Raw genomic sequence first — 17,674 nt, forward strand, 5'->3', positions numbered from 1 at the left:
GTGAAAAACTTTATTTAAATATAAAGTATTATCAGTCCCCTATATGATTCTCCAGATATTTTCTACATTGACTTTGCAAACTAAAGATCACATGAAGAAAATCAGATTGGATTTGATATTAAATTCTAAATAATAATTATATTAAAATACATTAATAATAGCAGCTTACTTTCCCAATCATTGCGAACGTCAACATTCCAGAAGTAATTGCAGACCTCGTGTCCTGTAACTCCTTTAACTGCATGGGTAGCTTTTAAAGGATCCAGAACAATCCCATTTTCTTCTACTTCTCTCCTATATACCTATACAGGACATAATTAAAAATCTGTTTAAAAATCCTAAAGTAAACATTTGAAAGCATGTTTGCAAATTTAACAGCTTTTTAGGATTTACGAAAATCTCTTTATGGAACATAAACATTCTGTTAAAATTAAGTTTAAAATTTTAAATTATTAACACATTAAAATATTTAAAACTACAAATCCAAGGTAAATTTCAACTATGAAAAAATATGCATATATGATGAATGACTAATTACTGTGAGTTATTAAAAAATGAATGTATCAATTTAAATCAGGCATTATTTACTGAACATTCTCAAAGACTGTTCAACATGGCAAAGAAGGACAAATAAACCTGGTTAAAACATAATCTCTTTAAGGATACTGATTTAAGGTGGCTGTGTTCACTGATATATCCCCAGCATCTAGCATAGTATCTGAAACCCAGTAAAGCAACTATTTGCTGAATCAATGATTAAAAACTAAAATGTAATAAAGATCTATGCTCTCTTGCTTTAAATAATAAGGTTGTGTACTGGAGTGCTGATTAAAACTAGTTATTTCAAAATTATTGTGGGCTTGCTACTTTAGAGAACTCTGTAATAAGTTCTTTTTTAAATCCTCACCTAAGGACATGATGAGAGAGAGGGGGAGAGAGAGAAAGAGAGAAGAGACATGGGTCGGTTGCTTTCCATATGCGCCCCAACCAACTGAGCCACCTGGCCAGGGCCTGTAATAAGTTCTTTTGACAAGTGATTAAACAATGTTACCAAAGGGCCGAAACCGGTTTGGCTCAGTGGATAGAGCGTCGGCCTGTGGACTGAAGGGTCCCAGGTTCGATTCCGGTCGGGGGCATGTGCCTGGGTTGCGGGCACATCCCCAGTGGGAGATGTGCAGGAGGCAGCTGATCGATGTTTCTCTCTCATCGATGTTTCTGACTCTCTATCTCTCTCCCTTCCTCTCTGTGGAAAATCAATGGAATATATTTAAAAAAAAAAACAAAAAACAAAAAAACAACAATGTTACCAAAGGAAGAATCAGCTCTCAATTTATGGAGTGCCCATGGAGCCAGATACTACTAGTTATTTCACATGAAGTTTCTCTTTTACAATCTCTCTCCCCAAACTCCATTCCCTACACACTTACTTATTTGCTATTGGGTCTGCTATTTTCCGAGTCATCTGAAATGGAACTCTGTAGTGTAGACTTTTGGTTCTTTCTCTCACACTTCACGTAGGCTATTAAGATTATTACCAATCTTCTATAAAAAACAACTTGACTTTTCTACTATGGTTACTCTTTTAGGTAGACTTTCAACATCTTGTACCTGACTTTCTCAAGTGGTTTTCTTGGTCTCTTGTTGCTTCCCTATCAGCTTACTCTTCTGAAAATGCTACTTTGCATAGTGGCTTACCTAATGCTACAAAGGGTAGACTATTCTCTTTAGTGGGTTATATTATAATCCAGCCCTAATTTCTTTCTAATGTTGTGGGCTGTAGGAGCACTTATTTTCTACTTAGTCCCTTCGCTTCCCGGAACTTCCCTAAGGGAGAAACAGTGACTTATCTGCATAGTGAGTACAGAGGGAGAACTAAGCAGATGTGGCTCAACCCCTTCTGCAGAGAGCATGCATCCTGGTCTGCTTTTATGGCTTGCTCTTGTGGGAAAGGCCTCTGATTATACAGGTATCTCAGAAACATGTTTAGAGGTAACATATTAGCAAGACATTGTGACAGTTGGTCTCCATGTTGTAATCCAATCAGATCATCAGAATTATAGCATTTTGGTATCTCATTTGCCTGTCTCTTCTACCTTATTTCTTACTAGAGGCCCGGTACACGAAACTCATGCACTGGGGGGGTGGGGGGTGTCCCTCAGTCCAGCCTGCACCCTCTCCAATCTGGGACCCCTCAGGGAATGTCATCCCTTCCACAATCCAGGACTGCTGGCTCCCAACCGCTCGCCTACCTACCTGCCTGATTGCCTCTAACCACTTCTGCCTGCCCACCTGATCACCGCCTAACCACTTCCCTGCCAGCCTGATTGACGCCTAACTGCTCCCCTGCCGGTCCAGTTGCCCCCAACTGCCCTCCCCTGCTGGCCTGGTTGCCCCCAACTGCCCTCCCTCCCTGCAGGCCCGGTCACCCCTAACTGCCTCCCTGCCAGCCTGGTCACCCCCAACTGCCCTCCCTCCCCTGCAGGCCCAGTCACCCCTAACTGCCCTCCCTGTTGGCCCGGTCGCCCCAACTGCCCTCCCCTGCCAGTCTGGTCGCTCCCAACTGCCCTCCCCTTTTGGCTTGGTCCCCCCCAACTGCCCTCCCCTGTTGGCCTGATCTCCCATAACTGCTGTCCCCTGCCAGCCTAGTCGCCCCTAACTTCCCTCCCCTGCAGGCCTGGTCCCCCACAACTGCCCTCTCCTGCTGGCCTGATCACCCACAATTGCCCTCCCCTGCTGGCCATCTTGTGGGAGGGCGTGATGGTCAATCTGCATATTACCTCTTTATTATATAGGAGGATTTGTTCCCTATTCAGGAGGAGAGGAAATTCCAACACTTAATATTGCACCCCATTTGCTAGAATAATTCTGGTCAACATAGTCTATATAAAACTCCTGAACAACAAATTAGCTTTCAACAGTGAAATCAGTCAGACAGAAAAAGACAAATACCATATGATTTCACTTATACGTGGAATCTAAAAAAAATAGATGGCCCTGGCCAGTGTGGCTCAGTTGGCTGAGCGTTGTCCCGTGTACCAAGGGGCCCCAGATCCCTGGTTCGATTCCTGGTCAGTGCACATACAAGAATCAACCAATAAGTGGAACAACACATTGATGTTTCTCTCTCTACCCCCCTTATTCTCTCTCTCTCTAAAAAAATCAATAAATTAAAAAATATTTTTTAAAAGAGAGAAATATCCAAATAGAGAGCCATCAGTTAATTGCGGCCTGTTCATATTTAAACCACAAAATTTTATTTCTCCATGGCTTAGGCAAAACAGAATGGTTTGTGCATAGATTTGATCATAAAGAAATTATATAAAAGCTAAACCAGGAAAGCAAAAGGACATTTTATTTATTAATATCTGGTGCTTCTTTGATCATATGTAGTAATGTGTTTAAAAGTAATTTTTAAATGTTATCCTTATTCATATCAATGACGACAATATGACTGGAATAGAGGTGCAATTAGCAACCTATAACTTTTCACTGAGAATTACCTTCATTTCTCCTTCTTCTACAACCAACTGCCAATTGGCATCTCCACCTACATCCTGTAATGAATAAGTCATGTGGTTCTGCACCATCTCTTCAACCTTGAAAAGAAAAAAGCAAAGCTATAAGAATCTGCCTCCAATTAATAGCTATGACATAATCTCTAAAAAACAATGATACTCACTTTACTTCAGTTCTGAAATGATGCTCTTAAGAGAGCTGAGCAACCAAATGCACAAAGGTTAGTAGGTATGAAGAGTTTAGTCTACATTCTAGATATAATATCTAGGTTATGACAGGAGGGAGAAATATGGAAAGATGCTTCAATCAAATAACATACTGTACTCTGGGCCTAAGGTGCATCAAGTGACCCAAATGAGCATTTTCGGGGGGGAGGAGGGGATTCTTTCCTTTACCATAACGCGCTTCCTTACAGAGATGAAGTCTTAAAGCATAAATTCATTCAACTCTAAGGATAAAAGGAGCATGAAGAGACCATCTAGTCCAGTGTTTCCATATTTAAGACTATAATTGAGATACTAAATACACCAAGATTTCCCTACAAAAGGTAATAAAACTTGGGATATTTCACTGAAATGATAAAAGGATTGTGGCTGAAGGAACTGGCTCCTTTACCATCTACTCAGACACTTTATCTAAACTCTATTTTCTAAATTTTTACTCATTATTTTGTTTTATGTAGTAAATACATTAGAGAAGGCAGGAAGAATTAAAAAATATGTACACTGTACTTTGATTAAAAATGTATCCCTAAGTTTAACTACATATTTTACATAAAGTCTATGGTGTTCATTAGGGATAAAAAACAAGAACCAGGTTTACACATATTTTTAAAAAATATTTTTTATGGATTTCAGAGAGGAAGGGAGAGGGAGAGAGAAAAACATCAATGATGATAGGGAATTATTGATCGGCTGCTTCCTGCACACCCCACACTGGGGATTGTGAGCCGTGACCACCTGGTTCATAGGTTGACACTCAGCCACTGAGCCATGCCAGCCAGGTTACAAATATTTTGAAATGAACAAATACAAAATTAATGATTTGGGGGCAGAAACTTAAAATTACTAACCCTGGGGATATAAATTTTATACACAAAAGGATGTGATCAATATGGTATTGTGGCTGTACTTCTGCGACATCAAGCTTTCTAGATCTCAGAATGCATCTTTGGTTACTGAAAGCAGGATGCTGTAAGTATCTCCTTAATTGGCAGTGATCACAAAAAGGTTTTTGATAAAAATACATGCTGAGATTCTATAATCTATTTTTGTATTAAATAAACACTAACATAACATTTTATTTCTTTATTCATTGCTGAAAACAGTGTGAATGGTGTTGGGTTGCAGACTTGAGAGAAAATTTAAAATGTGACTAATATTATAAAATATAACTTCAGGGGCTGCCTGGAAAAACCTGTGTGCCTCTGTAACTTTGAAATATGCTTTAGAAGGTAAGGATGACTAACGTGGGACTTCAAGTTACAAATACATTCAAACTGTATCTCATTTCCAAAAGAGAACAAAGAAAGTTCCAGTTAGTATCCATAAATAAAAAAGCCACAGTAGCACTGCACTCATTGTCTGTTTTACATCCTGATATGGAAAAATGTTTACCTTTATTAGATCCTAAGATCTTAAAAATCTTTAGATTTGATATGTACTTTTTAGGTCGGACACTGGGAGTTAAGGACACCTTTATTTAAGATTCGAGGCAAAAAGAAATGTTTCCCCCAACTAAGTCCTACTTATAATGGATTACTTGTGAAAGAAGAATGCGAAGGGTTTTATTCTAGTAAAAACAGAGTTCTGTTTAAAAAAATATTTACCGCCATTTAGCTCTTTTGTTGGAAAGTATGCAGGTAACTGTGTTTTTGTTTGGGAGGTTATTCCTGAATTAGCAATTTTAAAAGTTTGAAAAGTGATCTATTTTGGTCCAAAAGAAATCAGATTCCACAAATATAAATTGACAGAAGGTAACATAAGTTAAAGTAATGCAAAGTCAGTCAAAAAAGTCACAGAAAAATTGTAAAAATGCGAGAAGCAAAAATACCACTTTTAGTGTATCAGACTGGCAAAAATTAACTAAATTATTATTATTTTTTTTTAAATATATTTTATTGATTTTTTACAGAGAGGAAGGGAGAGAGATAGAGAGTCAGAAACATCGATGAGAGAGAAACATCGATCAGCTGCCTCCTGCCCATCTCCTACTGGGGATGTGCCAGCAACCCAGGTACATGCCCCTGACCGGAATCGAACCTGGGACCCTTGAGTCCGCAGGCCGACGCTCTATCCACTGAGCCAAACCGGTTTCAGCAACTAAATTATAATATTCAGTGTCAGTATAGTAAAAGAAAACTGACCTGGGAATACAGTTGGTTCAACTTTTTTAATGAACAGTTTGGTAATCTAATTTAAAATTCCTAAGTGTGCATGGCCTTTATCCTAACAATTCTAAGAATATATTCTAAGGAAATCTATATACATAAAAAGGCAGCTACCGTACGGCCATAACAACCTAACAATCGGTTGCTATGCCACCCACTGTGGCCAATGAACCGGCAAGATCAGGGGGTGGGGCCGTGAGGTTGGCTGGCCTGCTCCTGACTGGACACTCCCACCCTGATCAAGAGCTGGGCCTGCCGGCCAAAGGCCCGCCCCCGCCCGCCCCCCCCCACCAGGCATGCCCCCATCAGCCCGCCCTACCACAATAAGCCCGCAGCCCCTCCCCTGGCTGGCCTGCCCCTGATCGCACCCCCCACCCCAATAGGGGGCAGGGCTGGCCGGCCAATCTCCTGCAGCCCCTCCCGTCAGGTTGCACTCCAGATCGCCCCCCCCCCCCCCCAATCAGGGGCTGGGTCGGCTGGCCAACCACCCATGCCCCCCCCCATCGGCACCCCCCCCCACCCCATTCGGGGGAGGGGCCAGCCAGCCCCTCCCCATGGCCAGCCCACCCCCAATCGGTCCCCCAACCCTAATCGGGGGCAGGGCCCGCTGGCCAATTGCCCGCGGCCCTTTCCCCCAGCCGGCCCAGCCCTGATCGGAGGCCCTGATCCAGGTCGGCCAGCAGGCCAACCTCCCACCAGCTCCTCCTCCCAAAAGGCTCAGCCCCAATTTGCCCTGACTGGGGCCAGGCCGGCCAGACCCCACCTGTGCACGAATTCGTGCACTGGGCCTCTAGTAATTTAATAAGTGTACAAAAATGTGTATATAAAGATGTTATATATACAAGAATGCCCATGCAGCACTATTTATAACAGCGATAAACTTAAAATAAACTAAATATTCAGTATCAGGTGAGAAGGCAAACCCAGTATGCAATCCATAAATAGGTAAGTAGATACAGACCTTTATTTATTACTGATGGGAAGAATGGACCTAATTATATGTTTAAAAAATAAAGCTGGTTACAAAATAGTATATAGAGATTTAACTACTGTGGTAGGAAAAGACAATTAAGGTATGTGTATTTATCATATGAGCCTGATTATTTATTTTTATTTTTTTATATATTTTTATTGATTTCAGAGAGGAAGAGGGAGAGAGGGATAGAAACATCTGCAATGAGAGAGAATCATGGATCGGCTGCCTCCTGCAAGTCCCCCACTGGGGATCGAGCCCACAACCCGGGCATGTGCCCTTGACTGGAACTGAACCTGGGACCAACGCTCTATCCACTGAGCCAAACCGGCTAGGGCCTGATTTTTTATATGCATGAGAATATCAAGTGGTATAGTATTTTACTTTTATTTACTTTCTAGTTTTGCTACAATTAGCATGTATTACTGTACAGTAAAAAAGGGAGGAGTAAAATAATTACCACAACAGTGAATTATGAACATAAAGTAGAAAAGCTTTACACAGAATTGTTTTGCAGTGATGTTCACTATAGATTAACCTGCAGCTGTACTCCCACTCTTTGATGTTATTTTTTCAAAAGATGATTTTTTTTCTCTCTTTCATTTTGAAATGACATCTTTAGTTGGAAACTGTGTAATGCAAATAAATGTGACCAAAAGATCCATTTATAAATCCAAGTCCTTTCTACTTTCTGTACACTTTGATTTAGAGCTACTTCATTCCCAATTTCTGCCCAGAAGATAGATTCATGATTTTCTATTAATTTCCTAGTAGTTTCACTTATTTTACTTTAAGTTATTTTTCAGGGCATCTCATAATCCTATGTTTAATTATCCTATCCAATCAGGATTATGAACATAATTTCAACAAGAACAAAGCGGTCATGAGCTGAGACTTGTACACAGATGCCAAAGCTAATAAATCAATAGCTAAATGCCAAAGCCCAAGTTTGCTAATGACACCAAATACTTTAGCAAGGGCGAGAAACACTTGAACCTCAATGTTATTTGTCTTCATCTTTGCCCCTTTTGGGAATATGACAGTACAATAATCAAAAGCTAAAACAGAATCTGATCAATCACATGCATGACATATTAGGAAAAAAAAAACCCTTCAGAAAGATTTCTCAACTTACAAACAGGAGATACACAAAAAATTAGGTAAAGAATTAACCTATGACTTGGCAGAAATCTTGTAAAAAGCTGGGCACCTACTTCTCAGTGACATATTCACCTGTACTTGAAGGCTTTCAGCTGTTCTATAGCTCTCTACAGCCAGGGTCCCGATCTGGGTTCTGAAGCCCCAATTCTTAGGCACTTATCAGTGGCTTGTATTCTTTTCTTGCTCTCACATTTTCTTTCATCTAGAGCCTGTATATTCCTATATTTTAAGGGAAAATGGTGACCAGTACTAATGGGTTTTAGTTAGTTTTGGCTCCGGGTGATTTCTGATAAATTGATACATCTCTTTCTCAAAAATGTTTAAGAAGAAAAAAGCTGCAAAAGTCTGAACAACACAATTTGATTTTAGACTTATTGTTCTTCACTGCATAGCTAAAAAACTAATGTAAACTGTATTCATTTGTGTAAACTAATAAGAATCTGTTATAAATTATGCATTTTAAAAACTTTTATTGAAATACTCTGATAAGAGAAAAAATGATGTAGATAATACTGATTAACTCAAAGAAATTATGTTATTATTAAAAGCTCACTTACTGAGCACTGACTACATGCCAGGCCCTAGGTAGACCTGAGTCCTAGCTAGATTACAGAAGTGCAGCTAACCACAATTTAAACTTGGGTCACTTTGGGAATTCAAGTTCTTAAAAATAAAATAATTTAATCCAATAAAATTCAATCACCAGAGAGATACAAAGTTGAATTGCAAAGATAAAAAAATTTTCCCCCAACTAATGCTGATACTAAAATATATTGTTTTAATGACTTTATTATGAGAACAGAGACTGCAAGCAGCTGGCTTCCTGTCTTAAATTTCTAAACCCTTAGTGATGATACCAAATAATCAATTAAAACCAATTTCCATAAATTTAGTATAGAACAGAAGTATTAATTTATAGTATCAAACGGTAATGTGCATAAGGAAAGTACAAGCTGTTCAACAAATATTATTTAAAAAGTTATTTCCCTGTTGAATATAATTATATTTTAAATTAGATTAGAAGTGAGGCTGCTGAATCCTGCTTTTATGCTATAACCATGTCCATCAAAGTTGCTGAATCCTGCCTGAATAAATCAGATATTACATAATACTTTAAAACTATGTACCTTCAATTGTTTCAATTCAATTTACAATCTTTCAGGAATACCTCCTATATGGCAAAATTTCAAGCTATTCATAGTAAAAGATACAAAGGGCACATGCAAGCTTGATAGAGGAACTACTTAGTAGAAAAGGAAGGCCTATTTAATGCTTATAACTATTTAAAATTCAGAACGAAAACAAGTGGCCTAACCAAAAGGTTTCTCGGAACTGGGAAAGCAGGCTGAAATATAGCACAGAAAGACTCAAGTCCACTCTATACATTCATACAGTACCTGGGAGCTGAATCTGTGAACATCGTCAGAGGCACTGACTAGATCAATGGAAGACATGGAGGAAGAGCGACTATAGGGCTACCAGAGACAGACAAAGAAAAAACCAAGTAATCAGAACAAAGGCACAACAGAGCATTCAGTACCAACTTCCAAACACAAGATAAAGAGAGAGAACAAAGCACTATATGAAACAAGCTCAGCAGCAAGTGCTGAGTCCATGCACCTATTATGTGTTATGCTCTAAAATCTTTCTAAAATGAATGCAGCGCTTTCAACAATATAAAATAATACCATTTAAACCCAAAGAAAAAAGAAACTTAATGTAACTGGCTATGCTTTTGGCTATTTTGGACTAGTCATTCCCTGTTACCCCCTCTCCCCCACCTCCTTTCCTCTTAAATGAAAAAGAAAGAACATAATCATAAGAAGATTTCTGTTTTGGAGGATGCATATGGAAGAAAACATATAATACCAAAAAAATCTCATTACTTAAGTTCAAGAAAAGGAAGGAAAACTTATACAAGATAGTTCCATCAACAGTGAAGAACAATACAGCATACACTTGGAGTAAACTCTGACATTAGGCTTACCTTTTGGACAAATCTATGAGTCCCCACAGAAGAAAAGGCATCTCCAGATGGCATGGGTGTAGGCCAATGTAACCTGACCTTTTCACTCTGTGACTAAGAAAACATATAATGTTAAGAGGCAAAGGCTTTTAAGTGTATTTTGCAGCTAAAGAATGGTTAATATAACCTATAACCTGAAACTATCAACATTTAACTACTGAACACTTCAGTACTTATGTAGTAGGCAGTTAGACATGAGCAGAGCAAGATGACAGGCCAACTACAGAAGGTCACCAGAGCAGAAAGCCCCAGGTACCTAGCTATGGGCAAAACTGGGAAACCAAGGACCTCCATCCCCAGGGTAACCTTTCCTCCCTGGAGCATATCACTAGTCATGTGGGTTAGACCCCCTAAGAGGGACAGAGAACAAGGGGACAGGAGAATAGCCTCATAAGACTCCCATACAAACCCTTGCATGATTTCTCCCTTAAGGATTAAGCCCCAGGACAATGAGGTTCTGACCCACATCAAATAATCTTAGGAACAAAGCCTTGGGTCTGCTGACCATGGAGACAGCTTAGGTTAAACTAGGGATGATATCAGATATGTTCAGCTCCAGGCCCAGAAAAGCAGCAAAACCAGACAAGCCATGTTATAGCTGACATCAGGACCAGCTGCATTGACTAATGACCCCCTGCCCTGGTGCTGACCAATCCCTGGAGACCACAACCCTGAAAGGACACATCTGTAAAGCTGATGAATATTCTATTGGGATCCTCCCTGAAACCTCCAGACAAATACCCTCAAGACTGATAACCCAGTGCTGCTCTCTCCATGGAGCACACCTATGTTTTCCCCACCCCCAGGTCTGCCTTCCTTGCCTTTCTTTTTCATAAGCTGCAAGGGTATTTATTCTTTTGCCTCTGTAACTTGTTTCCTAAGCCCATTTCTTCTGACTCACTTCTTCTAGCCCTGTGACTTTCTAAATAAACTTTTGCTTGTGTTTGAGTCTCAGCTCTGAATTCTTTCTTAGGCAGAACTCAAGCAGTGAGAACTCAAGAACTGAGGTTGTTGAACTGAGGTCCGGTCTGACTACACCAAGCATGCCAAACTCGCAGCCCACAGGTCACATGTAGCCCATGACGAATATTTTTGTGACCCAGCCAATATAACCGAATGTAAGAAATGTTTTAATAAAAATTTCGTAACTTAATTTTTTCAATATCCTGTTATACATAATCTTCGATATATATAAAAGGCTAAAAAGCCTAACCAACTGGCCAACCTTCTGGTAGCTATGATGCGTAATGACCACCAGGGGGCAGATGCTCAATGCAGGAGCTGCCGAACTGTGGTGACTTGGCAGCTGTGGTTCTCGGGTGATGCACCTGGAACCAGAGAGGAGGGCCCTTTGTATTCAGCATGTCTCTATTGAAATAATCCTATGTTTCTATGAAAATTGAAGCTTTTTTTTGTGGCCCACATAAACTTAAACCTTGTTTATTTGGCCTGTGTTAGCCTTTGAGTTTGACATGCTTGGACTATACCAAGCTAACACCTGATGCTGTTTTGCCACCAACACTTAGAAATATTTGAATCATGAAACTACTCTGACATTTACTTTATGTGTCCCAATTCAATCTCTTCTTTTGGACCTGACAGTTACTAACTTAGCCCAGGGATCATTTTTTTAAAATTTTGCTCCTAGTCGGACTCTCCGATGCCAACATGACATCATTTACCATAAATCAATCTTAATTTAATATTGATTTTCTTATTCAAACTCTGCCCAAATTATTCCAATCATTCCACCTCATAAGGCTCCTGCAGGGCTGTATCATTTGAATCACTATCAGTGTTTGCTTCAGTCACATCATGTCTGTCTTTGCTTCTTTCCATAAAGGTATTCATCTTGTCTTCATCTAATCATTTCATTCCTGTTAAGCTGCCACTTAACCTCTTTCTCCCTCCTCAGCTTCCCTAGTTTCTTCTCATTCTATAAATATCTATTAAATGTAATGTACCAGAAACTTTGCTGTTTTATGTGTGTGCTCATTTTCTAACTATGTAGAAGACAACTGGTTATTTCTATTCAATACGATTTGAACACAACGGCAAAGATCTCATTTCTCACTCACCACTTTTTTGTATAGCTTTCCTTATGTTGGCAAATAATGTAAAACAAATGTAAACTCAAAACTGGGTCACTGAAGACTACCTATGTAGTGGTTGTGTTGTTGAGAGCCCTGTGTAATATCTAATGCATACAATGAGGGAAATGATCTGAACCTCTGGAACTGATTTCATGGATTACTGATGCTTACTCCTCTATAGCATTAACATACTGTAATCATCTGTCATAATGACACGCCTAGTTATTAGGCAAGGAAAGTCACGGGTCTGTTTAATGCTTGTTTTGTAGAGGATCTACCAGAGTACCAAAAATAGTCTGAAATGAAATGAGTTGATAGTCCCATGAATATTTCTTTTCTCTAAAGCTTATAGAAGCTTTCATTGATTCTCTTTAACTCCAACTCAACCAATGTGTTGATATTTAGAGTAGGATTTTAGAGCCAGAGGTATGATTTGATTCATCTTGTCTAAGCCCTTGTTTCACAGATCAGGAAACCAAGGCCCAGAAAATTTAAGTGATAAGTTTATAGCTTCATAGTTAGCCAGAGGCAAAACTAAGACTAAAACAAAGTTGTCATGACCTCAGTTCGCTACTCTTTCTATGATAACACATATTAAATAAAAACAGTACATACACACAAAAAACAGTGTAGGCGAAAAACCCTAAAAAAACAAACACAATGATGCTGCTTTGGGTAATATGTTTGGCATCCAAAATTAGAAGTCATTTAAGAACTGAAAGTTCCCACTCTTATTGAGTGCTGTGTAGCATCTTTTAGGTATAAAAATAAGCAATAAGCTTTATAAACTAATGTTACATGAACTTTTTATCATGAGTTATAAAACAATGAAAAATGAACATGAAAAGCAGCCACTATTACAGGTGATTTACCTTCAAGTAGATAGACTAATAAATGGGCATAATAGCCATGACTGCCTTAGCAATGGCAGGGAATGAACATGTCAACTTTTTTTATGCAGGTAAATCTTTAGTGTACAACTGATATACATATCGTTTATTTGTAAGATGCTTCAAGTCCTGGGAAAAGTAACTAAAATTCACCCTTAAATACCATCTAGTGTTAATACTTGGCAACTGCATTGTTGCAGAATTGAAGGCAAGGGATCAAATTAATCTTGAAATTAGAGTTAAACGATTTAAGATATGCTTAGTTCCACTTCCACAGGAAAATCTGGGCATAACTACTGTGAATTTAATGATGACAAAACACTAAGCGAAGTTAAAAGTGAGGAAGCAATTGAAGGTTAAGATAGTGAAAGCAATAAAGGAGTAATAAAAACTGAATGGTACCAATGGAAGAAAAATAGATTCTTGGTAATCTTCCTTTTGAATTTATATGGCACTTGGTGGTAAAAAGTTGTTCAAAGAGACTGTTTTACTCAGAGTAAATATATACTTGATATTAACAGGATCATGATAAAGTTGGATATTTCAAGGGCAATAGACAGAATATTTTATTTTAACTTCATGTTAATTATGCATGCTTTATTTTTTATTTTTAAAAAATATATTTTACTGACCCTTTACAGAGAGGAAGGGAAAGGGATAGAGAGCCAGAAACATCGATGAGAGAGAAACATCGATCAGCTGCCTCCCGCATCTCCCCCTGGGGATGTGCCTGCAACTAAGGCACAAGCCCTTCACTGGAATCGAACCTGGGACCCTTCAGTCCGTGGCTGACGCTCTATTCATTGAGGCAAACCGGCCACGGCTGCATGCTTTCTTTAAACTATCATTGGTCTTCTTTCCATTGCTTGGAAATTGATCAATGGAAGAACTGACAAGAAAATTCTCCTACATTTGTGACTCAATGCAGACACAGTTCATTTTCTAGGTTATCAGATATTTCAGTTTTCAAATTCTATTTATATAAAATACCATACATCAAGAAATACCTAGTGTTAAATTTTTAGTGACAGATATACCTGTTCTTCTATTTTATCTTGTCTGTCAAGAGCAGCTTCAACAGCATCAAAGAACTCTTCTTCATTAATCAGACTGTTTGGACCTTCCTATTTGAACACACAGAAGAAAAAAAAAAAAAAAGCTGGTTTAAGAAAGTGGAAAACACTGATAATTCTGGCATTAACTCTAGGGAAAAGTTGAAAAGTGATTCAACAAACATTTCTGAACCAGTTAGTACACTAGGTAATATATAAAATATGAGTAACATATGCTTTGTGTAGAATCATGAGCATAACAATCACTCAGTACTCATATACTTACTATATATTGACCAATATTGTATTAGGGCAATAATCTAGAGCAGGGGTCCTCAAACTACGGCCCGCGGGCCACATGCAAATACAAGTATTGTATTTGTTCCCGTTTTGTTTTTTTACTTCAAAATAAGTTATGTGCAGTGTGCATAGGAATTTGTTCATAGTTTTTTTTAAAACTATAGTCTGGCCCTCCAACGGTCTGAGGGACAGTGAACTGGCCCCCTGTTTAAGAAGTTTGAGGACCCCCTGATCTAGAGTAAGAGGTTGGTGAACTATGGCCCATAGGCCAAATCCAGTCCACTGCTTACTGTTGTATGGCCTGTAAGCTAAGAATTTCATTTTTTAAATGGTTGGGGGAAAAGGAATGAATAACAACATTTCATGACATGTTGGAATTACATAAAGCTAAATAAAGTTTTATTGGAATATAATCTTCATTGTATTCATATGCACTGTCTATGCCTGCTACAGTGACAGAGTTGAGTACTTATAACTTAAATACTTGGCGACAGAAACCGTATAAAATTGAAGAAAGGTAAGTACAAAGTTGCAGATCTGCAGGCAATGAGCAGTACAGATTGGGTACTGAGCGGGATCTTCCTAAGCAAATAGAAGTAGTTCATGGAGAAAGAAAAATTGAGCTAGCTGATGCCTGAGAGCCTGGTTAGATTGCAGAGCAGTGGTTCTCAATTGCCTGGAGAACTTGTTAAAATGAAAATACCCAGGACCCCATACACAGAAATTACTTCTCTGCAGGTCTTGGGTGGAGCTGGGAATATGCATGTTTAATAAGTCCTCCAAGTGATTCTCATGCAAAGAGAACCTCAGCTGTATCAGAAGATAAAAGTATAAAAGAACAATAGCAAAATGGAAACAAACAAGGTATGTTCCTGCTGTGATGGAATAAATAAGTGGACTGTAAGTTGAATAATGGCTTTACATTATGGTAAAAGTAGAGGCTGAAAAGGTACACTTTGGTTTAAGGCTCCCTAAATTTTTTTTTTAAAAAAATGTTTTTATTGATTTTATACAGGGAGGGAGAGGGAGATAGAAACATGGATGTGAGAGAAATATCAACATCGATTGGCTGACTCCTGCATGTCCCCTGCTGGGACCAAGACTGCAACCAGGGCATATGACCTGACTGGAAATTGAACCAGCGACTTCTTGGTATAGGGATTGATGCTCAACCAGCCGGGCAGAGCTCCCCCCACCCCCGCCGCCCCCCCGCAAAACTTTTTTTAATCCTCACCCAAGGGTATTTTTCCATTGATTTTTAGAGAGTGGAAGGGTGCAGGAGAGACAGAGAAACATCGATGTGAGATATATCGATTAGTTGCCTCCCACACAAGATAGAGCCGGCAACCGAGGTATGTGCCCTTGACCAGAATCAAGCCCGGGATCCTTCAGTCCGCGGGCCAATGCTCTATCCATTGAGCCAAACCGTCTAGGGCTCCTAAATTTTTAAATATAAAAATAAGACACATGAATGATTTTTGGTCTCTCTATAATCTTACCAGTTAGACTGATAACCCAACGTCATCACTACTCCATGAAAAAGTATCTAGCAACATTATTCCATCCCTGTCACAACGTGGGGTCACACAGGAAGGGTGGGAGAAAACCCCTTGGCACAGGCATATGAGGAATCTTGATTTAATGCAATAGTTCTTTTGGAGTTATGAGGACTCTCTCATAACTCATTTCAAAAGAAAAAAAATCCACAGAAACTTTTTATTCAACTTCAACATACACACAGAATAGTGCATACTTCAATGAATTATCACTAAGTGAATTTAAACATGTAATGACCTGTTGGGTCAGGAGAAGAACAGTAACAGCATTCTAGAGGCTATCCTGAAGGATTCCCTGTATACAGTTAAAACATTTCAAAGGCACTTAAATAGTAGTAGTATCACTTTGGTTTTTGTTGATGAGAGAAAAATAGAAAATATCCAAAATCTACTCTGAACATATTTTCTGGTGATTTTTGAAAACTCTATTGATCATAACCACACCTACACTTTTAAAAATTATAATACGCATTCAACCTATGCAATCATGTCAGCATCTCAGGAGTCTCCCAATTGGGAAATTCAGGATTAAAAAGTTCTGCTTTTGGGTGGTGAACACACATGTAATATACAGATGATGTATTAAACAACTGTACACTTGAAACCTATATAATGTTATTAAGCAATGTCAACCCAATACACTTAATACAAAATTTTTAAAAATTCTACTTTGATAAGTGAAATGGGCAAATAAGAAAGGTACATTTTTCCTTTGATGGCAATCTGAGAACTTAGTAATTGTATAAAATTTCTTTTATTAAAAAACAACTTAAAAAACCCCACTTTTATTTCACCTTCTTACCAAGGAAAAGAGCTATTTGTTGCTAAATCTATGGGACACACTCCACAGTCTTGACCTCACTTGCCCTATTGGCGGCAGCATTTCTAATGACTCTCTTTGCAAGGCTCTCTGCCCTTGGATTCCTAACTTCCTAGTTCCACTCTACTAAGTACTCTTCTTGGGCTCCTGTGCAAACTCTTCCTCCTTTGTCTATCCCTTAAATGTGGGTGTTCCTTAGGATTCCACACTTGCTTTCCCACAGCATTTTTATTCACTTCTAAGAGTTCAGTCATCATCTGATAATTTCCCAAATTCATAGCCTGTCCATTCCTTTCCTACGTGGTGTTAGATCTTTACATCTAATAATATGTAAGACCTCCTCAGATGAATGTCTCAACTCATGTGCAACATGTCTAAAACCTGTTCTTCCTCTACCTGTGCACCAACAGGACGAAGGCGGAAATCTGGGCCTGTTTCTGGATTCCTCCCTTTCCTTCATTCAATCACCACACCCTTCAATTCTACGTTCCAAATACCTCATTTTTCCACATCTATTTCTACTGTCGTAGCCTATCTAATTTAGACTATACTCAATTCTTATCTGTTTTTTTTTTTTTTTTTTAAATTAGATCTTTATTGTTCAGATTATTACATTTGTTCCTCTTTTTTCCCCCCATAACTCCCCTCCTTCCAGCTCCCACCCCACCCTCCACCCTCACTCCCCACCCACTGTGTTCATCCATAGGTGCATGATTTTTGTCCAGTCACTTCCCGCATCTCCCACACCCCTTTTTCCCCCAAGAATAGTCAGTCTATTCCCTTTCTATGTCCCTGATTCTATTATAATCACCAGTTCATTCTGTACATCAGGTTATTTATTCACTTGATTCTTAGATTCATTTGTTGATAGATGCATGTTTGTTGTTCATAATTTGTA

The 17,674-nt window shown here is 38.9% G+C and overlaps 1 protein-coding gene across 3 annotated transcripts in view; it reads right to left on the bottom strand.

Moving 5' to 3' along the window:
* Positions 1-17,674, bottom strand: part of CERT1 (ceramide transporter 1) — a 101,571-nt gene that overhangs the window by 18,890 nt on the left and 65,007 nt on the right. For 2 of the 3 annotated variants that reach the window (XM_070412206.1, XM_070412203.1), the window contains exons 9-12: positions 14,086-14,172; positions 10,027-10,119; positions 3,501-3,596; positions 170-302 (exon numbers count right to left, since the gene is read on the bottom strand). In XM_070412206.1, coding sequence (XP_070268307.1) covers positions 170-302; positions 3,501-3,596; positions 10,027-10,119; positions 14,086-14,172 — 409 coding nt within the window. Of the gene's footprint in view, positions 1-169; positions 303-3,500; positions 3,597-9,436; positions 9,515-10,026; positions 10,120-14,085; positions 14,173-17,674 lie in introns of all 3 variants that reach the window. The other variant, XM_070412204.1, reaches the window with a different exon arrangement.

Source organism: Myotis yumanensis, unplaced genomic scaffold, assembly GCF_028538775.1.
Source record: "Myotis yumanensis isolate MYYU_CA2020_CCGP unplaced genomic scaffold, mMyoYum1.0.hap1 SCAF_4, whole genome shotgun sequence".
NCBI classification, from domain to species: Eukaryota; Metazoa; Chordata; class Mammalia; order Chiroptera; family Vespertilionidae; genus Myotis; species Myotis yumanensis.